Source organism: Populus euphratica, unplaced genomic scaffold (assembly GCF_000495115.2).
Source record: "Populus euphratica unplaced genomic scaffold, PopEup_1.0 scaffold886.1, whole genome shotgun sequence".
Taxonomy (NCBI): domain Eukaryota; kingdom Viridiplantae; phylum Streptophyta; class Magnoliopsida; order Malpighiales; family Salicaceae; genus Populus; species Populus euphratica.
The window spans coordinates 1-26,269 of record NW_011500748.1 but is presented as its reverse complement, the minus strand read 5'-3'; the positions used below and the strand labels follow the sequence as shown (position 1 = coordinate 26,269).

Here is a 26,269-nt window from a genome sequence, read left to right as displayed (position 1 = left end):
GAATATAGAAGTAGTATTGTTTTTTACAAGAGTTAGGTTTTTTTTCTTGTAAATATTCATAAAAATAAGATTTTAACATATGACCATAATATTGTTAAATATTTATAAATCTTTTAAGAGTTTGGAGAATATTATGTATGTAGTATCTTTAATTCTACAATAAAAATTTTGATTTAACATATGAACATCAATAACTTTAATAGGATTTAAGTTATAATACCAATTAAATGTTTAAATTGTAAACTAACTTCTTGTAAATATAATTCTATCAAATAAAAGGATATTTATAACATATATAAATTATAAATAAATACAAGATATCAATTCCATGTTGGAAAGAAACACTTCCTCCTAAATATTTATGCGTTAGTTTCTATTATATAGTAAATTAAATGAAAGTTCCGGTGGACATGCTTTTCTAGTTGGCTTCCTAATACTATTATATAGATATTTCTAATATCAAAATATTAATTTTTTTTGAATTAATTTCTTAGATTTTCATAATTAAATATTTGTGACTATTAAAATAAAATTGAATATAACTATTCAATTTAACTTAAAATATAATTATTTTATTAATATTCATATAGTTGATATAATGTTGCCATTCTAATAAACATTTTACTACATAAAGAACACATTAAATAAAACACTTTTTTTTGTCTTCTTATTTTTTTTAAAGTTTAAAAAGCTTACTTGTATCGTAGAGATATTCTCGGTATATGAAACAAATAAACCTTAAAAATAGTTATTTCAAGCCTATAAGCCAACTTTTTATTTGTTTTCATATTAAATACTTTATTTAGGATATTAAGGAATTGACATACGAGCCCTCAAACCCAGATGATGTCATCTGCGGTGAAATGAATGACGGGGAGATTGAGCCATGCATTGCTTACATTCGTGACAGCAATGGAGCAAAAAATTACACCGTGAGCCCTGAAGCCGATGTGATTAGCATGGTTGACAGCCATGGACAAAATTCTAACACAAGCAAGCTGCTCAAAGTTCGAAGCTTAAACAACCACTGAAACACCAGTGAATTAGGATGAGATTTCTCCTACTTCATGATGTCCCAGATATTTCATGTTAGTAGGCTCATGGTGGGAGGGTGTCAACCTAAAATTTTCCCCTGGAGATATGTGAAGCCTTATCCGCATCCAGCTATACATTTATATCAAAAAGGGTTAAAAAAGAAAGAGAGAGAGAGCATACATCGTATTCTCAAATAGCTTGATTTCATCGTATTCTCAACACCTCATCCTTCCATTACTGCAAACCACAAGTTACACGCAAAGAGGCTCCAAGAAACCAAAGAAGCACAAATAGGAACAAGAAATGAGCGAGGAATAAGAGTGGATCAGGCCTGCATAAATACCAGTCACTTTATATATTAGTTATGTCTCTATTTTGAGCAGAGAATTGAGGGATGTGCTATTGAATCGTTGAGCAAAGCCTCGGATCACAAGCACGATGACATCCCGTAAATGTCGGGACTGGACCATCAGGTCTACTTCATTCTCACTATCCACAACAATCCTAAGCCGATGTTGATCATTTCGGAAAAGATCCACCTGCAAATTCTTTAAGCCTTAGCTTTTCTGTATTATTGAGATAGCAAAGAGAAGTGTGTGAAGCTAAAACTCAGTACAAAAACTGTTTTTGTCATGTGGGAACATGGCAACATAAAATGAGATGCATCACCTAGAATCAGTTTTTTTTTTTTTTAAATAGGGGCAATTTTTAAATATTTTTTTACCATAATAAAGTATTTCTAAATTTATTTACCAAACTGCGGTACTTTGAGGCACGAAGATTCTACCTCGACAATCCATGTCATCTTTTTTTTTTTTCCTATGACATTAAAATAAGACAGTCAACATTACGTTAGACTAGTTAGATTTGTTTGTAACCTAGGTTTTTACATACATGACTAGGTAAACATCTTGTTTTAAACAACAGAACTGACACACACACACATACTGCTTCCAGATCTTGGATTCCCAGCCATCATACTTCCCAAACATGTTTTTTGTCCCTTAGCTTGTGCTTGAATTCCCAGTAACCTTAACATAAACATGGAAACATTTTCCTTCTTTTTTTTTTGTTGCAATAAAAAATTATTCTCTCTTGCTTCCATCTATCATTCAGTGCCGGAATTCCTAACAATCCTTATAACCGAAAGTCCCTACATGAACTTCAGATATATAACCACATACCTTCAAAGCTATCCCATCAATAACTTCCTTAGTCCTTACAACTGATCCACAAAATCATTGCATAGATGCTCTACAGGCCTACGCAGTCTTTAACTAAATCTTCTAATAGACATCCAAAAGCACACGAGTATCAAGATCAACAAGGGTGGATGAATTTCCAAGATACCATTTATTTTATTAACACATTATTAGTTATTGAAAGAAAAAGAATGATATGGCAAGGAGAGCCCTACACGACAAAGTTATCTTGGATTAGGTTAAAAGTACCTCCTTTGATAAATAACAACAAGAAAGTATGGTTTATTGGAAAAAAACCTCCACCTGAAATAATTGTATCCTATCATCTGCAAAACGTGTGGAGATGCAATCTATATATTGAATCTATAATCTGTACCCAATTTGACTGAATGAAAAACTTAAATGAATTCCTCCTTCAAACCATGATACCAACAAGTTTGGAACAATACTGTGTGCCACGGAACAAACCATGCAGGATGTAAACAAAACTAATGAAGTTTTGACACAAACTCACATGAAAGGGAGGAGCATAACTTCCACGAATTTCAGTTGTTGGAAATGAAGTCTTAGAACCTGGCTTCACAACTTTCACTCGTTTTCTATTAACTTCTAGTATTCTTCTCTCAAGACTACTACCCTCTCCGAGAATCTGCAATATTAACAATGACATTAAAATGCTAGTTTATTTTTTACCATTCTCAACTTTAAGCACAAAATTGCAATGAAATGGAGAGACCTTTTTTGCAGAACAGTCTTTGTTACATAATACCTGTATTCAAAGACTTGCAGTCAGTTCAGGAACCATGTAGTAAAAGAAGTGTGTGTGTGTGAGAGAGAGAACTGCTTTGCACAGTTGAGACTATTGCAACTGTCCACTTCAAGTGCTCCTTTCATGATGAGCAATAATATATTTGATCAAAACCAAACAATAATACTAAACATGGTAATTCAGGCAATGCCCCTTTTTTTCTCTCACAGAGAACAACCACCCCACCCCACCCCCTGCCAACACAAAGACGCTGTCCAGATTTCATCCTCCTGTCTTTCTCCCCTCAAATTAAAAGAGTTCTAGAGCATGAGATGTGTGGCATAACTTAAAATGCACCTTTACCAAGCCTTTGCAACTCAACAGTAAAGAGGGAGAAAAATCTCCAATGAAAGAACATAGTATACAAGAAACTCTTGAGATATTATTCTTTTCATGAAGTTAACACGTCCTTAGATACATGTTTTACCAAATGCAGAGTGTAGATGTACAAGAAACACAGCAACAATCGACTAGTTTAGAAGGAATTAAATTCAGCATAATACTCAAAATATACACACCTCAAATTTCACAGATCCAAGTTCAAGCTTCTGCTTAACTTCTTTTAAAACATCAGGCTCTGAAAGTTGGTCATATCAAAATTAGAAAAATAGAAGACAGACTATCACAGAATTGAGAGATTATACAGATGTGAGAAAAAAATATAAGCAAAACAATGGTATGACATCGACCACACATAAAGTTTGTCATAGGTTCGCCCTTGGAGTGGGACAAAAGAATTGGCAAGTCAAATCTTGTATGGTCATAAATCAAATTTAATGCACACATCTCATTTCTTGATCAATACATTATTTCAGTATCTTAAAGTTCGCAGCAATTTGTCCCTGGAGGACCACTCAATTAAGACTAGCCATTTCTACTTGGGAGTACTCAAGTCCAGGCAATGGGAGGGACAGTGGATTTAAGGATGTGAGAGGGATACTTCCTATTGTGTAGTCCAAAGCCTTCAGACCTCTTGTTCGAAAAAAGAAAAAAAAAGTTTTCTATTTTTAATTCAGCAATGACTAGTACAAGCCACAACCTAGCAGGTTTCAGTTAAAACTTTGGTCACAATTTCATGGCACATGATTGATATGCCAGGGATCAAATCAGAAATTTTATGAGATGGGTGTCCAGCTGAGTTCAACCAGTTTTTTTTTTTTTTGTCAGTTAAGGCACTTTCTAAATCTTTCTCCAAAAGAGCAAGGCACGTCAATTTTGTTTTCTAACAAATTTGGAAGAGCATCTATCTATCTATCTATATTAAATCTCAAGCTTTTGGATAAGCTTTAAGTATTTATCCTCAATTCCGGTGCTCCCGTGTAGGATATGCAAGTAACTTTTTATTTTTTTAATTGATAATAATATGAAGATTAATAACAAATTAGTATTTAAATAAATATCAAATTAATTAGTATTATTATTATTAGTAAACACAAACTTCTATAACAAAGATAATTCTACTAATCAGTTGTCTATTTAGAATCTCCTAAAAAACATGGAAAAATAGCTACATGCATGCATATAAAATTCTCTACTTATGACATTTTTCTCAATGCCACTTCCTCTCTTTTTCTTTATTTTTCTTTATAAAATTTATTTAATATACAATTTAGTGCAATGTTTTTCAAATTTTCTTAAGATTTCATACCCACTCCTTTTAATTACAAGAACTGTGGAATTTTTTTATTCATTTTTAATTACCAGTAGTGCTAATCCATTGATTTGTTGAATTAAATCTATATGTTCTAACAAGTAAAAAATGTTTTATTACTAATAAACCCCAACAACGCATAAGTAATCTGCTAGCAAATATACAAACTAAAAATAAAAAGAAAACCCTCAGCATTTCTTCACTTTATTTTCCTTAAACTCTTTCTTTTCAAGTTCAACAGCTTTTCATTTTGCAAAACTCCAGGAAAGTCCCTTACCCTCCCACCTATATACCCAATTATAAACCTCAACCTTCAACAATTACTGAAAGATAAATGCTATGATTCATACCAAACCCAAAATCAACAATTTCATCAGTATTATGGCAAACTCAATTATTGTAAGCATCAATTTACTATTCAAGGAACGTTCTTTTCTTCTTTTAATTGCTAATCATTTCATCTAAATAAAAATAATTTCTTCACAAGTCTAAAGATTGATTGTTATTGCGCTTGATGTTTACCTAAGGCTTCCTATTTTCCTTTCTCATAATTTCATTAGAGTATATAGTCAAATAGTTAATCAGACATTGTTTCACACATACACTAGTATTTTTTTGGTCATGCATTGTTCCACGGTTCCTTCTAAGGTTTAGGTTAGAATCAGAAGAATTATACGACTGAAAAAATTCAAATCTCGCTGAACCTGCACAAGTGACCTGAATATTTTTTTATTTTTTTTATCAACAATAACTTGCTTGCATGGTTAAAATAAATAGTGTGAAAAGGAAAGAATAAGCAGCAGATGGAATTCGTGGTTACCAACTGCAGTTGCCTCTGTTGAGGCAGACACCGGTTGCCCCTCAACACCATCTTCTCTCACAGGAGTATAAATTGCCACCAACCTGTACCCCACATCATCCACATTAGCTTCGTACATCCTTCCCACCTCCCCTGCAAGATCAAATAATTTTTCAAGTCAAATACAAGTTTATTTCAACATCATCACCTGTACTCAAGTGGAACCCAAAACCAGTAATGTAACTAAACAAAAAGAGAATATTGTCTACAAATATGTCAATGATGAGATTTTTGTTAGTGTGATTCCATCATTTTACAGAACAATTTAATGTTTTTTCAGGTGTCATACCTGGAATGGAAATCAAATCAGGACTACCAACCATCGATCTAAGCCATTGAATTCTACTTTTTCCTTCTTTTCCTCCACTGTAAACGCCTCGAACAGCATATAAATTGGTGTGAAAACCTCTTCCCTCAATGTCCAACTTAGCTATTCTAGGTATCCCTAAAATCAAACAATAATTCAGTAACTTAAACAACAAACAGAAATCACGAGGGACAAATACTTCATAATCCAAAATATAAGAATGCAATCAAGTGTTTAGCATGCAGAGAACATAGCCAACAGCAGTACAATCAAATATTAGCAAAGAAAACATCAACAAGAAAAAAAGAACAGAAACTTTCACCAGTAAAGATCTGGCATTGAAAATTTAGAATTATATCCAGCTTACATGAGACAAAAATCCAAGAAAAACTACTTGTAAAACCAAGAAAGATATAAAAAGACATAAAAGCTTCACGAGTGAATGCTTTACAAAATAACAGGATAGTTTGAATTTTGAAATACACACACACACACACACATATGATAGGATTTCACTTTTAATTAAACACAGATATATGCATAACATTACTTTTACAGCGTTTGAATCAAGCAATAGCACTTTAACCTGAATAGAAAGACATCCATGCATGTTGAAATAATTGCAATATATGTGATTTATAGTCAATTCTTCTAGACATTCACTTAGCTAGCAAAAACTGTCAGAAAAGTACAATTGGAGCAATTAAATCAAGAAATTGGATTGTGTTGCTTAAAATTCACAAGCAATCAGAATAAGCATCTACACGCATCTCATGGAGTGATAACAGAAGTTTGAAATCAAATCAATGAAAACAGATTAAAAATTAAAATAATTTCCACTAAGAAAAAACATAGTTTCAAGTCAAGTGATTGCACTTCAAACCTGGCAATACAGGACCAATCTCAGCATATGCTGGCTCACTTGACCTTCCAAAGACATCAGTCACAATACATTCACATTTGAAGCATCTACCAATGTCCTCTAGCCGCAACTTGTAAGAGCAGGAGCGTTGTGCAGGCAAGTGCTCAAAAGAGTTGCTATCCCCTGTCACTGATGAGCAGAACCTGCAGCATCCGTGTCAAATACAAGAATGACAATAGACAAGGACCTATGACGAAATTCAAAAGACAAGAAATATTTGTGACTTAATTGCATAAATGCCAAATTCTGAAACAGAAGCCAGCCATCAATTGTTATGCAAGCCATTTCACAAGTAACCACAAATTATGTCATGGCAATTTTGGCAGCTATTTACGTAGATTCCCAACAGAAAAAACTTCATTTAAACATGTCTAGATAGGAATTTTGGTTCCAATAAAAAGACAATCGAATTAGATTCATGCTGCTCGTGTAAGTTGAACAAGTTTAAAACACTTCAATTGTATTTACCATTCATAAAAATCCAACTTTTATTGGTTATTGTTAGAGGTTTAAAACACTTCTATGATTTTTTCTATATTTTTGCTTATGATTTAGAAAAAGAATGCCTAACAGTAAGGGTTATTGTTAGAATATCTAAACTCATAGAAGAAAAACTCTGATAAGAGAATTTAGCATTTCACCATTGATATCTGACTTCTTTCTTGTACTTGCTCCAAACAGATTGCTGGGTTTCACTCTTTGGGATCACTTCAACAGCAGTAAGTACATCACCTTCAATTGCCTTGCCAGTGAGAGAAACCATTTCCACTTTTGGAAGTTCTGGGGAAAATAAGCAATATAGTTTAATTTGCATGATGCTCCCAATGAGAAACAAATTCCAAAAGGATATAATCTCCGCACTTTCTAATTTAGATCAAAGTACAAATCCCAGATGCTCATCCTTTTCCAGACTTCACTAGCTTTCCTAGCTAGTTCGTAGTTTAGATAAATTGAATTAAGAGCACATTTGAGAACGCGGTTGAAACCGTGTACCCTCAAAATTCAAAATAAATTCTTTTTTTTGCTAAAATTTTTTTATATATATATTTTCAAATCGTTTTGATGTGCTAATCTCAAAAATTATTTTCAAAAAATAAAATAAAAAATCATTTTGAAGCATTTCTAAGCGAAAAACACTTTAAACTACAACCACTACTACAATACCAAAGAGGCTCTAAATCCATTCAGAGTACACTTTCATGAATGATATATTCAATGATAGTACTCACCTAAAAAAGTGAGTACTACAATGAGATGTAATAGCACAAGGCAAAGGCTAAAGCCTGCTTACTGAAGGTTGTTGCTCAAGAACAGTAAATTCTTTATTTCTCTAAAATGAACTCCATGTAATGGTGTTTAAAAAAATCAGAAGAGCACAACACCATATATCTACATATATCTAGGAGACTCACTCCCTTAAATTTACAATTTATCTTTGGAGACTTCTCATTCTTTTACACAAAAAACAGGGAAATTGAGACAATATTAACCCTTGTTAACTATAACATAATATCACCTACTTTATTTTCTATGTAGTGTTTGGAAAGCAACATAAAATTTTGAGGGAAAATTCACAGCATTTTGATCTACAAGAAAACAGAATCAACACAACAGCACAACTAAAGAGTTGGGCAACACATGAACTAGTAATAAGGTCAGCTAGTCCAACTTAGTCAACATCTACAGTTAAAAATGCGGTCACAATTTACCAAGTAGTGCAAAATGATGTTACCCATTCTTTCCCAAAATACACACCTGGGAGAACAAGGCCAGTTGGCTCAGACAACTTAAGCTCACCTACAACTGAATCTGAACGAACAGGTGTGTATCTAAGAAAAACAGTGAGACACATTAAAATATACTGTTATATAGGCTTAATAACCAAAGGAATATGGGAAAAGTGTTATAGAGTAAACATTCAAAGGTTTGGCACATCAATAAATAATTAGTTTAAACTTTAAAGCACTTTCTGCCAGCAGATACCATGGTTAAAAAATTTAAAAAAAAAAAAAAGTTACCCAAACAATAAACGGCAATTGTAATCTGAATCTGTGACCTCATAAGTTATATAGGTTGCCCCCTCAATAAGACTGATAGCTCCATCGTTTGTCTCTCTATACCAGCTGAAGAGGCTCAATCCCTCATGCCCACCAAAATACTTTCCTTCTCCAGCATAAACACCCGAAGGCAGCTTCTTCACATTAACATTAGAAACTACCGGAAGAGCTGCCATGTGATATCAATTTCACATGTTAAAGAGCAAAATTTAAGGAAAAGAACTAAATAAATGCAACATCTTGGCATAACTTGGACCAGAGCATGGATTGGTATAATGAATGGAGTGTACGTAATTCAAAATTTAATCAATTGTACCACAGTTCAAAAGGTAGCCAAAATATGGTAGGTTCATCACATGATTAACAGAAAACCAAAATGCATGCACCTTTGATGAAATTTATGGAAGATCTATGACTATCTGTAACCTTGCATAAAAAGGCAGGTATTTGTGTTGACCATTGTCAAGGAACATATGAATTTAAAAGTACGAATGAGTACCAGGGTTAACTGGAGAGTTGGAAATTGAGACCAAAGGCTTTCCACACTTGCCATCTGCACGAGTAGGCAGCCAGTACAGAGCCAAATAAGCTCCCACATCCTCAATTGATGGAGTATATGGCCTACCACGAGTGCACATTAATCTCAGAAATTTATGGTTAATATGGGTCTAACATTCTCAATTCTTGGAACCCAGTGTATTATATATATGAACTTACAGGGTTTTACTATATATGTACTTACAGGGTTTTACCACATATAAGAACATGATCACCAGCATTTGCTATATCCAACAATTCAGATTTATTTAGCTTGTTCCTTGTTCGGAACCAAATATACTCCCCAGCACCTTCCTGTCCACCAAAGTATGTTTTTTGCGGGGTAACTTCCTTGTCCTCGTAGCAAGAAGGAATCAAAAGTTCCAATCCCACTGGATCAGCTGTTTAAAAATATTAACATAGAAGATATATATATATGAGTACAATAGCATTTTTATATAATGACAAAATTGCTAAAAAGAATTGGTACTGAAAACACTAAAATATCAAATTAGATTCAATAACTTAAATCAGGAATGTAATGAAGCAGCATGCCCAACTTAGAGGACAGAGGCTAAAAATACATTAACAAAAAGCAAAGACACTTCCATTTTTTTTTACATATATTTCAAATGCCATTTATTGTATCAAATCGTTAATAAGGATAGGTGAAATCTCAATACAAGAACAAAGAAGTGAGCTACAATCCAAGGTTTGCCACTGAAAACCAATAAGAACTAATTTGTTGAGAACCTTGGCTTTGGAAAGAAGTAGTTGCAGCAAAAGATTGGTCATAGCGTAACATTGGCTTGAAATTAGCATGTGAATTGAAATTAGCTGATTCAGTTAGTAGCAATTAGGAAGGGAGTTACAGGAAGTTAGAGGCCAATCAGCTAGCTTCAAGATATAAATAAGACTATGAGATTAGTGAGGGCAGGAAATGAATGAAGTAACAAATTCTGTATCAACTCTTCTCTTCTTCTTCTTCTTGTTCTACTTCTTCTTTTCCCTTATTCCTTTCTAGTAGTAACTTGTTAAGGTTGAAGCCTAACATTTGGTATCAGAGCTTTAAGATTCAATCAAGATGGTGGAAAATTACAAATTGAAAAATGTTAAAGAACATGGCAAGAGGTTGGATGAAAGAATGCAAGGCCTTCACGATGAATTTCATGAATCAATGGCTGATCAACAAAGCAAGTGGCAAGAACAATGGGTGGAGCAAAACAAGAGAACTGATCAGATCAGTTTGCAGATTGAAACATTATCAAATTAATTCCAATCGTTTTTTACTACTCAGATGGCAGGAAAAGAAGTTGGTGTATGATAACAACAAACTCAATATCTATGCCCTTCCAAAGCTTTCCATCAATAGCACCTTTCCGATATTAATTTATACTCATGCAAGTAAAAATTAATGTAAACGCACATGCCTTCCTGAGCGTTATGAATTGCCCTTTATGTAACCTACATATCATGCAAACATGGCAACAATAATTTATTATAACCCCAAGGTCCCCATCTCAAACTCAGTCCATGAGTCCTTGCAAAGCTTTCCCTCAAGAGTAGCTTTTCCAAAACTAATTTAGATCACAAAGTAAAAATTTGATGCAAGGATGCAGCCAGCCCTTTTAGAGAATTATAAACTATCCCCTTATGTAATCTAATAATCAAGCAATCATGACAGCAATTTGGGCAGTCCACTCAGGTCCAAAGATCCTTTTTAGATGAACAAAAACTGCAACTATTTTTATTTTATTGTAGGCAATAATTTCAAAGATGTTGAAGTCCATAAAAAGACTATAAATGTGTAATATAAATCCTAAATTATAGAAGTATGACTCACCAGGTGCAATCACATCAGATAATATGGTGTGAGGGCTTCCTTTTGCACCATCTTTGCGAATTGGAGTGTAAACAAGTTCAATGTGTTTACCGACATCCTTTAAAGTCAAATCAAGAAACTCTGCAATATGTTAAAAAGATATTTAATATCTAGTGAGTGATTTCAAGAAGACAAATCAAATTGGTAAAAAAAACATATTCAGTATTGCTTGACAAGAACTTACCATCTTCACTTAATTTCTCCTTGATACCACCACTTTCCACTCTAAACCATTCGTGGAAGCAGTTCCCCCTCTCTCTAAAATACAGAAAACATTTCAATTTTAGACAGTTATTAGGTGAGACCTCAAGATATAATTTATATTATTTTTTAATACATCCTCTTAAATGAAAGCCTTTTAAGTTTGAAACTTGTACAAACTCACAACTATTTTTTTTTTTTTAATTTTATCAAATAAAATAAAAGTAGTGAGATTTAAACTCGTGACTGTTTGGTGAACAAAGTTTGAGAAAATATCAAAGAACTATCTTAACTCGAAAGTATAAGTTGTTAAATGAGATCCTAAAATATGATTTATATTACTCTTTAACAAAAACAAATCGCTAATGTCAATAAAAAAAAAAAAAGGACAAATTATTCGCTAGAAGTCTCACCCTCCACTATAAGATGCAACAAAGCTCATGCGTTGTCCTTCGATCATTGATCCAAGAAACTCTAATGATTGGCAATTTGGAGGACCTGCACAAGATTTTAAAGATAAAATCACAAAACTAGACCTTGTTGAGTCAATTATTACACTCATAACATTAATTAGCAAATAGGATTAGAGGGGGGAGGAACATTAAACCTCAAAACTAAATATTTTACAAGTTTATAAAAATGCTGCCAAAAAAAAAGGGTGCAACAACGGAAATAAATCATATACCAGGTATAATAGGTCCCATCTGTTCAGAAAGTACTATAGGACCACAGGCCCAATCACTTCTCACAGGCTCACAAGAAACCGAGACAAAGCAGCCAATGTCATCAACTAAAAGCATGTATGATGCAGTAGTGGCACCTCGAATTTCAATTTGAGTGCCATCTGAACTTGTCTGCAAAACAATAGCTTGGTGAATGAAGCATACAGCAGTCAACAATCAGATCTAGCAGAAAAATGCCACCTCTACCATGATGTGATGTTTCTCCTTTTTGCCACACAATGTCACGTGGAAATATGGCAATTTACCTTCAAATGTGAGAAATTTACAAAGTTCATGCATGCATGAAGAAATAAGTACCCGAAACCAACGGAAAACTGAATTCCCCTCTTGCCCTCCCCAATATTTTTTGTCAACAGTTAGCATAGTTCCTTCGATAGCAGTTCCAACTATTTGTAGAGAAAGCAATCTTGGACTTCCTAATCATCAAAGAAAACTTGGCGTAAGGAAATAAGTTTGAAAAAGAAATGATAAATCAGTTTAAACATAAGTCTTTCCTAGTATTCTCAACAGATACGTAAATCCATAGAACTAGAACCAAAAGAAACTAACATACTTTCAATACAATTTTTTAAAATTCAAAATTTTATCTTCAACCTCAATTTACCAGCTAAAACTTTTAGGTTAAATTATTTAAATTATTTTTAATATAGTATTGAAGTCCATTTGACCAAATATCAAGAATTCAAATCCTAGTAACTCCATTTATTTACAGATTAATTTCAACAAAAAGTAGTGGCGGAATTGTGCTTAAATGCCAATAAACTTTGAGAGAGTGCAGGCTAAGAAATAAAAATAAACAATTGGCCTTCACCTAAAAACTTTAGTTTTATTGCTAAGGGAAAAACTTCACTGAATAATTCTGATTTACATATTGTGATTTACATTAGTTGCAAAATTATTCTGCTCAATCTTCTTGGTTCAGACTTGGACAAGCAAGCAAAATTGTCAAAACCTGAGACAAGAAACTTACCTGGTCGAACACGTTCTACCCCCATGCAAGTTCTTGGCTCGCCTACTATTCCATCATCACGAGCTGGAACGCACTGAAAAGATATGAATTTACCAATTGCATCTCTAGTAACACGACATTGAAGAACTCCAGAACTCTCGAGTATCAAGGATCCGGTATCACTTTCAAACTGAAAATTTCAAACAACAGTTAAAGTCAGTATAAGTGTAATTCTTGAGGGAAAAAAATGAATCAAACACGCTCAATAATTTTATAATTTACAACTAAAAGGAAACAAAAGACGAAAGGCTCAACTCATTATGACAACATTTCTAAACAAAGGGATAATTGTGTGGAATGGCACAAAAGAATCCAAATAGCTAACCACAACTAGTTTGGGATTGAGGCTCGATTGTTGTTGTTACTAAATAAAGGTATACTCGAATTTTCTTAAAACAAATGGAGCAATAAAATGGATTTCAAGAAATAATAATAAAACAAAAAAGCAAAGAAAGCTAACAAGAGACAAGAAAATCATTACATAAAACCTGATAATGTTACAAGATACATATTCCAGAACACATAAGCAAAAAAAAAAAAAAAAAAGAACACCAGTAATTGAAGCATGGTTCGCTCAGACTCAAATGGTTAAGTTCCAAATATCCTAGACATTTTCTAGAGATGCAAAAAAGACTATTGAAAATTTGTATCGCAAATAGCACATAGTTAAAAACAAAACAAAAAATGATACGCCTTGCAGAATGAGCTGTAAACCTACAACCTGGGTAGAAAAAAAAAAAACCTATAACCAGCTTCAGAAAAGCCTTGTGAAACCTCTAATGCCCATTCTTCTAGTAAGCAATGCAATCCACACAACATGGAAAAAATAAATAGCTACATTTGTTTTCCGAAAATAATAAAAATACCAGCCAGTCAATATGAATAAAGAAAATTTTGAGATTCTACCAAGGCTGCAACATGTAAACATGAACATACTAAGGGATACATATAGGTATCGCTGTAGATCAATAGAAAAAAGTAATGGGATAACACAATTTTGAGTGTTTGAACTTATTTGATTTTCACAATTGAGTGTCCAATCTTTAATTTTGTTCAAATGGGTGTTCAATCTTTTTATTTTGCATAATAAAATGTCTAAGTGGATGTATGTTAGCAAATGTTAACGTGTCCATACATAAAATGATAAGATGGTCGCTAATACATAGAATAACATTTTGGGCTAATATCACTAATGAGATGTCACATCAAGTAAATGGGTGGAAAACTTCCATCCAAAAGCTAGTTGAAAATTAGAAAATTATTATTATTAATTATAAAAAAACTAAATGTTAAATATGTGTGTGTGTGTGTGTGTGTAAAAATTAGAAAATTAAAATAATAATTGTTATATATATATATATGCTAGATTTTGGAAGGAAATTTTCTAATTTATATATATTTAATAATTTTTTAATTCATACATATTTAATAATTATTATTTTTTAATTTTGCAGTTAGGTTTTAGAGGAAATTTTCCTTCCCATTTACTTGCTGATGTGGCATCTCGTTAATGACATCATCCTAATGGTATCTTAGATGGCAGTGTTCATGTCATCACTTAACAGATAACAGATGTATCAACATTTGAGTAACATAGATCTGCGAAATAAAATGAATGAACACCTATTTGAACAAAATTAAAGATCAAAAATTCAATTGTGAAAATCAGTTAAGTTATTTTTTTCTTTCAATTGATGAATGATTCCATTTTGGTTTATATATAAGAATACATTCAAGGAAATAAAAGAAGGATATCATGAAGATGATTTTCCTACATGGGTAAAAGAGCATCAAATACAAGAATGTTTCAGTTGCATGATTACGAAAGCAACTTCTCTTATATGCTAAAGTTCTTCTAGCAAGCATGTTAACAAAACTTCAATCTCATCTAATCGTCATTAGGAACACAGGTCCAAACAAGTGAAAAAGAAATCATCATTACAAAAAAAATTGAGGTTGTAGCACACATGGTTTAGATTTAAGTGTTTACCTCATGAAGATACCAATTATATTCACTTTTTCCTTCATGACCGCCTACATAGCCATATGATGCCGTCAATATTCCACCTTCAATGTAGTCGCCCGAAATTGATAAGAAATTTAGGCTTGGAGGAAGAGCTGAAAGAAGTGAATAAATTATATGTAGTGGATGTGAATTTCAAAACAGAACTTTAACTTGTATCAAATCCATATTCAACATTCTTTTGCAAGGCAGAGGAAAGAGATTTACTTACTCTCAACTGGTTTTTCTGATATTGCATATGTTGGTTCTCCAGATTCACCATCTGGAGTCATAGGAGTATATTTCGCAACAATGTAATAGCCAACTGCTCCTAAGGGTATGCGGAATGCCTAAATTACAGCAAAAGTTCAACTATAATCATGTATCAAAAATAAAGCCAAAAAAGACACTGATTCATTATTTATGTGTGCATATACAGGCATACAGATTTACCCACCTTTGCAATTTTTGCAGTGCTCAATGCATCTAGACTATTCTCACCATCCAATGTCGAAGAACTTGTTTTAAACCACTGAACTCTGCTAGAACTTTCAGTTCCTCCAGTGACAGTTCCAGTTACAGTGACCTTACTGTTTTCTCGTAAATGACCAATTATCTTCACATTCTTTACTTTTGGAGGAGCTGAAATCAGGAAAAAGAATACCATCACTATGAATATGGAAGTTAGAACCTTTATGCAAAATTATAAACTGCAAAAACATAACAAAGATACCCCACAACAAAATACTGTAAAAAATATTACTAGCAATGAAAGAAAACTACTATACGAGGAACTTCATTAAAGCTAATTCACATTGTAACGTTGTTATCAAGAATAGAATCTAGAAAACCATACCAAATTCAAAGAGTATATACTTATCAAGGACACTTATCAAGAACTACTCGTACATTTATATTGAACTATGCTGAGACATTGACTAGTTCCCATTTTCACAAGTAAAAGTGAAGCTACTTTTTTATATTTATTTAAACTAGCACATTCGCTTCAGTTATGTTGAATTAGGGTACCACGGACTGAAAGAGGTCCAAAATTGAATTTATTCTAGAAAAAGACTCATTACTTGCCAACTGATATGAACTTCAAATCTATCAAACATTTTTCATTAAGAATGAATGACCAACCCACCCCCCGGCAGAAGAAAACAATAAAAATAATCATAACAAAATTTGTCAGCATTATTTCAATCTACCTCGCTTCACTGGGAGAGACAATATTGTAACAGATTCCCCTTCCTGTCCTGCAAGGAGTGCAAATTATCATGCTAAGTTTTGTAATATAATCTATTAGAAATCCAGAAGATGAGCAAACATGCTTGTTATATCTTCAACAACCAAAAAGGTAGTGGACCTACCTTCAAAATTAATGGGTGAATACACAAAAGCTAAGCGTCGCCCAACATCCTCATTGGTCAAAGCATACTCAGATGTACCAGTTGATATGGATGCAAAATCTCTAGGAATAGAAAAAACAGCAAAGAAGATTGAAATAACATCTACCAAAAAAACAGAACTTGAAATGAAACAGCGGTGCATCCCTTAGAATACACAGAAACAATCCAAACCCAAGTTGGAAACAGACAAGGGGGAAAGAAGAATTTGGACATGAAATGCTGTGGGCATAAAAACAACTGAAGTGTAAGCTCTTACGACAAGAATAAAAAACAACATCAAGAGAATAAGAATAGCAGAGTAGAATATGAAATAATGAGTACACTTACCCAGTGTTCTTATTCTCACGTAACCATTCAAACTTGCTAGGACCTTCTTTCCCCCCAAAGTAATTTCCAACTCCCTTTACAATATTTCCTTCAACAATATCTCCAATAATTCGAACATTACTGACCGATGGAGGAGCTATCACAATGAAACATTACATAATATTTCAGTATCCAATGCCATACTATTTGCATATATTCAAATTAAAAAATCTAGAATTAAAAAAAGAAAAAGAACAAGAACAAGAACAAGATGAGAAAACAGAAAGTACCTAACTAATCAAAAAATTTATCCCTACACACCTGCTTTAACAAAATCAGTATATTTATAGTGAGGTTCCCCTTTGGCTCCTTCTTCTGTGACTGGTGTGTACATAAAAACCAAACTTGAATCAATGTCATCTAGAGTTAAATGATATTCCTCATCTTCCGCTCCAGCAATAACCGTCGGGCTGCTATTCCATCTTCTCCTCAGCCAACTGAAAAATGAAAAAGGGGAATGATATACTTAAATTGCATATTTTGACTTCAGGTATGTATATCCTGCAACCATGTTATCAACCTTACCTTGCAACACCTTTCCCTGGAGTCCCCCCACACCATGCAATCTCAGCATAGCCTTTGATAACATTTCCTTCCACCAAGTCTCCTTGCACTTCAAGGTTCACAACCTTTGGAATTCCATTTCCTTTATAAGGTGGAGAAGTGAGGTTGAAAGACAGTGTGATGTGAGTTACATGGTTGAAGAAAAGATTGAAAAGACGTTAGATTAAAGAAAAAGTAATCATGTATTTTTTAACAGAACCTACAATTTCTCAAATGTTTGCATGTTTATTTGTCTGCTTCTGCATTTTTAAAAGGGCTTTTCTATAGTGAGTGTGATGCCACTTTGATATGAATCAACAAGTACAAATTACAAAACTATCCAGATAAAAATAAATAACATCATGTTAAAAAACTGGAAGCTAAATTAACATGCAATTTATCCAATATCAACCATCCATTTACAAAGAAAATAGGAACAAAACATACCAGGTGAAACTCGTGAAGATATGGCAAAAACAGGAGGATACTTTATTTCTCCGATTATGGGAGTACATTCCACTTTCAGAAATTTACCAATGTCTTCATGCTTTGGCCAGTATACCTGGTCATCATATGATGTTATCAGCATGGCAAAAAATGAAGATATCTGCTCAGAAGTTCATTATATGGCAGGAATCAATTACCTCTCCAGTGGCATCAGGGATAGCAGAAAAGCTTGAAAGTGCTCTTTCTTCCACAAACCATTGATACTTTAAGACTAACTGTGGATCAGCACTTAGATTGTTGTCTTGAACAAAAACAAAATGGCAGTGGCAAGCATCTTCTTCAAAAGGTTGATCTACCAACGCATCTTTGAGCAGATAGCCTGGAGGGAAATGCTCTTTCCATTGCTCATATAGAAAGCAAAAGGTTGAATCTGTTCAGCAGACCACAGTTCAATTCAAAAAGTTTCATAAAGGAATCTTAATGAATTGGCATGATCAACAATAAATACTTGTTGCAAGATAGCTTCACACGTCACAGCAGCCTAATATTCACATGGTGTTATTTAACATGGCAGTGGAGATCCACAAAGTCACCTTTGCTTATGTTGCATTATAGCTTGGTATATGTTTCATATTTGGAGGTCCAGCTATTTCCTCAACGTGAACACATTAACTATGTATTAATTCTGATTACATTGCCTGCTCAAAACGAGAGCTAGATAGAGGTGTTAATCAGACATAAGTTCTTTTATGCTTGATTTTGTGACAGTGAGGCAGACATAGTGAAGGATTGCTCAGCATGTTGATACAAAAATAATACAACAATGAGTGGACCAGTCTTTGTTGTGTAAAGTAACAGCCACATTTGTCAATTGCCTTCTGTTGCTTAACATGTGTGTCAGATAAGTGCTAGTGGAGTTGGAGCATGAAGCTGTGATTCATGCTGTGAAATGTATCGCAGGTATAATGAGGTGGGCATGAATGCATGGTGAGACGTATTGTTCCATATAGGGAAGCAAAAGATGTTTGGCATTGTATCATACCAGCTACTTTCTGTTCCTCTGAGGAAACACCACGAAAGAGCATTTAAGGGAAAATTGTCATCTCTCACCTATTTGAATGAAATTTGTTTAAATACCATGCACTATTGACATATGGAACAGTCTTTTGTTAGTGGGGAATATTACTGAATCCTTATTGACTATTTATTTTGTTTGGAAATTCACATGTGATGAAGTTGGAATGAAGTACCATGGCATGTACCTAATTGAACCTACAAATATTGATTACCCCCTTCATAACTAATTTAAAAGATCCCGTTTACTTTTATTCATCATGTACAAATTCATGTGGCATGCACAACGAACACGAGTTAGCACGTCCACATTCAGGTAATAAGCCCTTAGGTTACTGATTTCAGAGCCATTGCCTTCATCATTGCTGTGATTAAGCATTCAGTCATGGAGAAAGAGGATAGGCGAATCAGAGCAGAGATGATAGAAGAAAGGAGGAGAGAAGCAGCACAAAGAAAGGAAAGAAACCAAGAAGTAAAAGGAGAACAGGGAACTTTTATATCAACAACAAGCTCTAATGTAACTCCAAAAGAATGGTAAAAAAAAAAAAAAAACCATCTAATAGGTGATTGAATAAAAAAATTAGCTAGCAAATAGAAAATAATATAAAAATTCTAATATCCACCAAAAAACACGCAATTACTTAATAAAACTATGCAAACCTAGCTAGTTGTCCATTTAGATATCTCGTGAAGTAGATACTTGCATACAGCATAAGTGTGCAGTATGAAAAATCACCCTCCTATAACAAATTAAGCACAATAAAATGATTATAGTACATAAAAATCAAGTATCTAACATAGGGGGTTCTCCCCTGATCTAGACAAAATCAACATCAATAGAGATGTGATGATTATTTGATGTAGTGTCTGAAGTCCCAACCATGCACCAACAAAGAATGTTTTACAAAATACATACCTGCTGCTTTCTCAGGGCGACAAAGCTCCCAACCATATCTAATGCACAATGCTGTGCATGCTGGATAACGTTTTGCAATTGCAACCTCTTCTCGGGAAAGATCTATCAGAATTTCCAGGTTTAGAAGACAATGAAGAAAAGTAACAAAGTATCTTCAAAGCAAGAAAACCTAATAAAGTAAAAACCCTATTTTAAGGCAGAGAAAAAAATATGAAACAAAGGAAATTGAAACCAAATGCAGACACATGTTCTGTATATGAGGAACAAACATATCATTCAATCTTGTATAAAGGCATTTGAAATATGACACAATACCTCTATCATTAAACTTTTTCAAGGTAGGACCAACAAGCAGAATTGAGGCTGCTTCTAAATGGGGCATCTTAAGTATAGGATTCTCCTCCACTCGCAAATGCTGCAACACAACACAATATTGAGAATGTTACATATGTACTCTTGCTTGTGGGTTTAAGAAGATGAGCAAAATGTTTCCATTCATCTGTTATCAATGCATCAAATCTTGTCTCCAACTCTTACACCACTAGAAAATAAATGAGTGCTCAGAAGATAAAGAAAAAAATATATATATTAACTGCATGTCAATCCTTAAGAATTCAGACATTGATGGCAGAAAGCTGAAAGAAAATAAAAATATTTCAGTAATTTCTACCACTCCCAAGTCAAAATACCACTGCAAAAGATTCCATGACAGTCCATAACCCTAAGCATTGTCATCTCACCATATTAACCTTAAATATTCTTAAACATGAGGAATTAGTTTTTTTAACAAAGTAAAAGATAAAGCAATCTTAATGATGAAAATGATATACCTCCAATCGTCCAATATTTATTCACATTGCACAAGAAAAGCCTTGAGACAAACTCTTGAATAGTTGCAAAATACTTCATGATTTCTAAACCTTAGTATGACATATTCATCAGTGATATAAAACATTATCTCTGTCAAGTAAGAGAATCATATCAATTTTTCTGTCAAACAAACTTACTTGTGTCAGTATTAATCAATTAATTGCACTCAGAAACTAGCTACAGTTGTATGAACCCAAACAAAACTACATGGAAGGAAACAGAAGGATTGGCAAGGCAATAAAGAATGTGAAAATACAAGACCATTTTAGCAATCCTGTCTCATGCTCCAAAAGTTAAAAGAACAGAATTAGAATACTTAAAACTAACCTCAAGGACTGGTAGATGTGGGAAGCTCTTCAGAGTTGTTATTTTGTTTTTGCTGGCAGCTAATACCTAGAGAAAAATAAACAGGTGAAAAAGTTGAAGAAAATGATTCAATCATGACTTTGTAATATGCTGGAGCATTGTTAGACAACATGCACACCTGTAGTCGAGGTTGGCCAGCCATTGACAGAGACCTTAACTTATTTTGAGCAACCGAAAGAAACTTCAAACAAAAAGAAAGATATCAAACCACTAATTACTTTGAGTGCAGACATAGAAATCCATTGTAAATCACGAATTACAATAGCTGAGCAGCAAGACTTGAACAATTTAAAGGCTTACCTCCAGGTTAGGAAGCTGAGGAAGGCTAACAAGTGACGTGATTTGATTCCCAGCAAGATAGAGTTGCTGCAGGTAATAGATATGTCATCACCTTATTAAATGAACCATCAAAGTCTATAGTATATCTAATCATGAAACGTAAGAGATGAATGGACATGAGAAACAAACCTGAAGGGCCTGGCAATTCTCGAGAGGTTCAAACTCAGGCCCCTTGAACTCATTGAAACTCAAATCAAGGACCTGCAAAAGCAGCATTGCCCATCGGTAACTAAGCTCCTTTTATTTGCTAACAGACATGTCTAATGCGGAACTTTGGCAAGTTTTGAATTTTGCTAATTCAAAAGTTGTATGCACAGAAAAAGGCCATGTAGTGTTGTAATCAGAAATGGAATCATGATAAAACATGAAACACACCTTCACACGCTTCAGCATCTCAATTCCTTCCAATGTATGAAGGAGATTGTCTCTGAGATAAACAAACTGTCAAACAGGAGTTTCAGTTAAACATTCTCGTCACTAATGCACCAATGCATTCAGATAGTGCATGTTTACCTCTAGATTTTGAGTTAAGTTCAACCCACTCGCATCAAGACTACGAACTTTGTGTCCCCTAAGATCCAATCTCTGAAGCAACAAAAAAAAAATCGCAAAGAAATTGGCAAGGACCAAAAAAAGTGGGGAAAAGGAAAAATAAGCAACCATAGTCAATCTTGTTGTGAAGCATACATTGACTCATTAAAAGCATGCCTAATGCTCATAGCTTCTAGAGTTCTCAATGTCATTCAGCCACATTACACCACTATTTCACACAAATATTTACTGAACCTTTAGAACAAAGACATAAACACAATTATCTCACTAATTGATATCTCAAAGAGCAATGCCATTAATGCAAACAAATCATACATAATTTTCATACAACTGATTTGGCAATTACTTATTTTCAAGTTTAACCAATCATCTAATGTTTATTTGATCCACAGTTCACCATTTATCACTTGCCAATATGTTTGCATGGAGTTCTAAAATGATCTGTTCGTATGCATAGCATTTTCCTATCTCAAAAACATTTTACAAATTGAAAAAATTTTACATGTAAATCTTTTTCACTGAAATATTTTACATTGAACATATGTTTCAATGAGGTTGAAATAGCTGAATGAAACTGTAAGTGGAAAATTATAGGTCGATTAATAAACATATAATAGAACTTAATGAATTGAAAATATTTTATTGCAATTGAACTAAGCATATAGGCTGTCGATGAAACATTTTACCTTGGTCAAGTTTTTGTAAAATATGTTACACAAAAGAAACAAAATAAAATCCAGAAAACGGTAAATTTTTAACAACAAAAAAAAAACACCCAATGTTTTTTCTAACAATACATGAAACAACTCCAGTTTCGTATGATTAAACAAAAAAAAACATTAAAGACACAATATTTGAACGCCACACAATTATTTAGGATCTGGCATCACCATGCCCCTATGTGTTTTTAACTGTTTATTAAAAGAACAGCCAAAGATGGTTGTCCCTTTTTCCACTAAAGAACTGTAACCAGTCCATTTTCTACAAATTTACACTTTATTTCTTCTCAAAACCCATTCTCAAGATTACCATGACTATCAAGACTTTGTGAAGAAGAATTTATAAACCAAGAAAGGAGATTGGAGTTCTGTAGTGTATTTGCCTTTAATAGCAACCTGCATCTATGAAATACAGTGTTTTTTCAGTTTCCCTCATCTTTTCGGGATACAAGGGGCACTACTAAGATAATGCTGGTTAGCAATCATAACTGTCGAACAGAAATGCCCTACCTCCAATCCTAAACGCATATTTAACACCTTAGAATATAACAACAGCAGTTTCATAACGTCAAAAGAATAATTCCAGCTCATAACTTGAAAGGAAATTCAACAGTCATGCTTGGACAGGCATCTAAAAATGAAACCTATTAATTCTTATGTCTGTTGAACAAAATTCACAATTGATGATTCCAGTTTTTATTATTTTTTGCACTTCTGTTCAGCTAAAAAATACAAAAAGATGGTGGTGCATTTCTTCACTGAGAAAAGAGAAAAAATGAAGTAAAAACGTAGACATAAGGAAATGGGTTGACTCGTTTCTGGAACTAATTCACATGTGATCGATTTTCATATATCAAGATAATAGAAAACGAAATGTAAGACAATCTATGTCTCAGACTCCTCCTCTGTGCATACTGGATCAAGCATGTTGATTTCCTATCAAAATAATAGAACACAAAATGGAAAAAAAATGTGTCTCTGTCTCCAAATATGCTACCGTATAAATGTGACAGAGAAGATTCAAATTTGAATTTTATCTTAAAATATTTATTGATTAGTTTTGTATATTTCAAACTGTATATAAAAGTAAGTTAAAATTTTATAAAAAAAAATACTAAACACCTGAAACTATATTATAATAAATTTTCAGATTAAATAAAATTTAAAAATATATTATTTTAGAAAATTAAAATTATTAGACAAATCTTATCAAATTTATCAGACTAAATTTTTGTATATTATGTGAGACGTATCTGAATCTACAGCTACAATATTTCTGCCATTCAAGCTAGTTTAGAAACAAATTATCTTAACTTTTCAAATCATATATACTAGATTTATAATTTATCCAGATAAAAAAGAATGATATACTTAAAATTAAGACTGAAAATCCACTCAAAATACGAGAAATTAAAGGTTCAGAATACATCAAAAAAAAATTAGCATGCAAACTTTATTTTTATTATTATATTTTATTTGTTTATTTAATATTAAATAATTATTTTTAATTTAAGTTTATTCAGGCCTATTAGATATTATTTAAAAATTTATTTTATTATTATTAAATGATTATTAAGTTAAGTTTATTAGCTTATAAACCCCAAAAAATTCATTAGAATTGGTTAGAAAAAACTATATTATATTTTAAAAAAAAATTAGCAACAAATTAAAAAATAAACTTTTTTATTTATGATAAAATAATTTGCAAGAACAAAAATTATATATCGATTTATCAAATATTAGTTAATTTTGTAATATTATTTATATATTTAAGGTTGTTAGTTATAAAATTACCTTTGAATTTAATTTTTTTTAATTCTTAAATATGAGATTATTTTTAGATTAAGATTTGATTAAACTTAATGTTTAGCTTTCATATTGTTATTGCACTTTACTGAGGATTGCTTGAGATTTGCATGATAGAGAACGTATGCCTTTTTCATTTCATTTTCTTTTGAGAGTGATAGTAATGGTATGCTTACCACATCATCCCCAGCTTTATTAATCTCCACCTGTGGAAGAGTAATGAAGCGAGAATCCCGGCTTTCAGGAGTACCTGCTCTTCTCCGACCAGACAAATTAGAACTCCTGTCCAGAGATATTGACAGGGAACCGGCTCTCAAACCACTAGAACTGGAAGGGGAGCGAGCAGATGGTGAAGAAAGCTTAGAAATTGTCTTCCTGCTCATGCTACTGCCAGTACTGTCCAGTGATGAAGAAGGAAGTCTTCTCGAAGAAGAAGAGACTGACAATGCTGGCTTAACTGAAGATTTCTTGACTGTCTCTGGCTTACGTACACCCGACCCAATTGATGTTCTCAAGCTCTTATCCATGGGAACTGACTTCCTAGCCTCGGAAACACTAGTAGTTCGAATCGTGGGCTTTGCGGAAGGCAAGGAACTCCTTCTGAGCTGTGGAAGGGACTGTTTCACTGAATCTGAAACGGCATTCGTCTTTCCGCCAGAACCTGTAGTAGTATTTTGGAGTTTCGTTGCAGAGACGGATAGCTTCTCAGGAGCCCCTCCAGTGCTGTTTCTTCTTGTGATTGGAACTGAACTGGTTTTGCTGGAGGATGCAGTTGTGGTGGTCACATTTGAAATTGAATCCGAAGTGTTCTTTAGTTTACTCCTCTTTGGTGCCGAGAGATTTGAGGTGGCTGAAATGGTAGGTTTCGTGGTTTTGGAAACCTTCATGGGAGTTTCCACTGAGCTAACAGAGGACTGCTGCTTCTGTCTCTCTGAAGTCGGGGCCTTTCTAGCCCCCTCGTCACCTAGTGGTTCCTCCATTTTTAAGCTAAACAAGCCTGCTTCTCAATTAACCACCACAACAACAAGACATCATACTGTAAGAATGAACGAATTTAATTTATATATAAAAAAAAAAAACCACACAACATGGATTAAGAAACTACTATTAAGACCACGGAAAGGAAAGGAAAACAAAAGGCAATGAATTATTGATCGGTTTCGTATTGGGTTGTTGAGAAAATGTCACAAAGTAAGCAAGCAAATTAAAAAAAAAAAAACAACAACGTTAGGAGAAAATCACAAATTTCAGGCAAAACCTGCTGTCATGCCATTATTTGTTTCGGTTAGGGAGTCATTTTCACTCCTCTGTAAAATAATAACGCAATATTCCCACACAAAAAAAAAAAAAAAAACCGACAAAGAGAACTCAGACAAACTAGAAACTTACATGCTAAAAGCGAAGAAGAAGATAAAGCGAAACATGTATCCTTGGATTCAAATGATGGAGCTTGGATCCAGAAACAAATGCAACTTCCTTAGCAAAACTCCAAGCTTCCTCTCCTCTCTGTGGATCCAAGTGGAAAGAATGTACAAAGCCAAACAAGTAGATCTAGCTAGTGAAGGAACTGCAGCTGCCGCGTTTCAAAAACATGGAGTGGAGTGCTTTACAAACCCCCCAGAACAAATGACGAATGCCTTCCTG

At 33.4% G+C, this 26,269-nt stretch overlaps 1 protein-coding gene and 1 long non-coding RNA gene across 4 annotated transcripts; one reads left to right on the top strand and one right to left on the bottom strand.

Annotated features, from left to right (window-relative positions):
* Window positions 1-1,043: 1,043 nt before the first annotated feature.
* On the bottom strand, window positions 1,044-26,263 carry LOC105116254 (187-kDa microtubule-associated protein AIR9-like). Of its 3 annotated transcripts, none has more exons than XM_011013513.1 (38): window positions 26,015-26,263; window positions 24,802-25,625; window positions 22,062-22,133; window positions 21,924-21,989; window positions 21,678-21,749; window positions 21,510-21,575; window positions 21,328-21,390; window positions 21,171-21,236; window positions 20,289-20,388; window positions 19,974-20,075; window positions 18,181-18,413; window positions 17,984-18,098; window positions 17,519-17,639; window positions 17,255-17,430; window positions 16,955-17,090; window positions 16,589-16,689; window positions 16,427-16,474; window positions 15,673-15,857; window positions 15,448-15,565; window positions 15,204-15,331; window positions 13,175-13,343; window positions 12,502-12,620; window positions 12,147-12,315; window positions 11,875-11,959; window positions 11,445-11,518; window positions 11,222-11,341; window positions 9,584-9,779; window positions 9,341-9,462; window positions 8,803-9,010; window positions 8,540-8,613; window positions 7,426-7,564; window positions 6,746-6,927; window positions 5,845-6,000; window positions 5,517-5,648; window positions 3,564-3,622; window positions 2,974-3,006; window positions 2,752-2,886; window positions 1,044-1,574 (listed from the first exon to the last, which is right to left on the bottom strand). In XM_011013513.1, exons 2-38 carry the CDS (start codon window positions 25,603-25,605, stop codon window positions 1,398-1,400), a joined length of 5,121 nt encoding a protein of 1,706 aa, XP_011011815.1. In that variant the 5' UTR covers window positions 25,606-25,625; window positions 26,015-26,263; the 3' UTR covers window positions 1,044-1,397. The 3 variants fall into 3 exon arrangements, with proteins under 3 accessions (XP_011011815.1, XP_011011814.1, XP_011011816.1); XM_011013512.1 differs by having other exon boundaries at window positions 24,802-25,622; XM_011013514.1 differs by lacking the exon at window positions 1,044-1,574 and adding an exon at window positions 1,842-2,540 and having other exon boundaries at window positions 24,802-25,622.
* Window positions 1,583-2,526, top strand: LOC105116253 (uncharacterized). The gene is made up of 2 exons (XR_840499.1): window positions 1,583-2,250; window positions 2,285-2,526. It is a non-coding gene; the product is annotated as an uncharacterized LOC105116253 (long non-coding RNA).
* Window positions 26,264-26,269: the final 6 nt, after the last annotated feature.

Bases quoted from the DNA above. Each gene is read 5' to 3' on its own strand.
- LOC105116254 (XM_011013513.1), bottom strand. From the start codon at position 25,605: ATGGAGGAACCACTAGGTGACGAGGGGGCTAGAAAGGCCCCGACTTCA. The intron at 9,780-11,221 runs GTGAGTCATACT...ATTTTTAAACAG, and splicing joins ATCTGATGTGATTGCACCTG to CTGATCCAGTGGGATTGGAA. The intron at 9,011-9,340 runs GTACTCATTCGT...ATCACATGGCAG, and splicing joins CAACTCTCCAGTTAACCCTG to CTCTTCCGGTAGTTTCTAAT.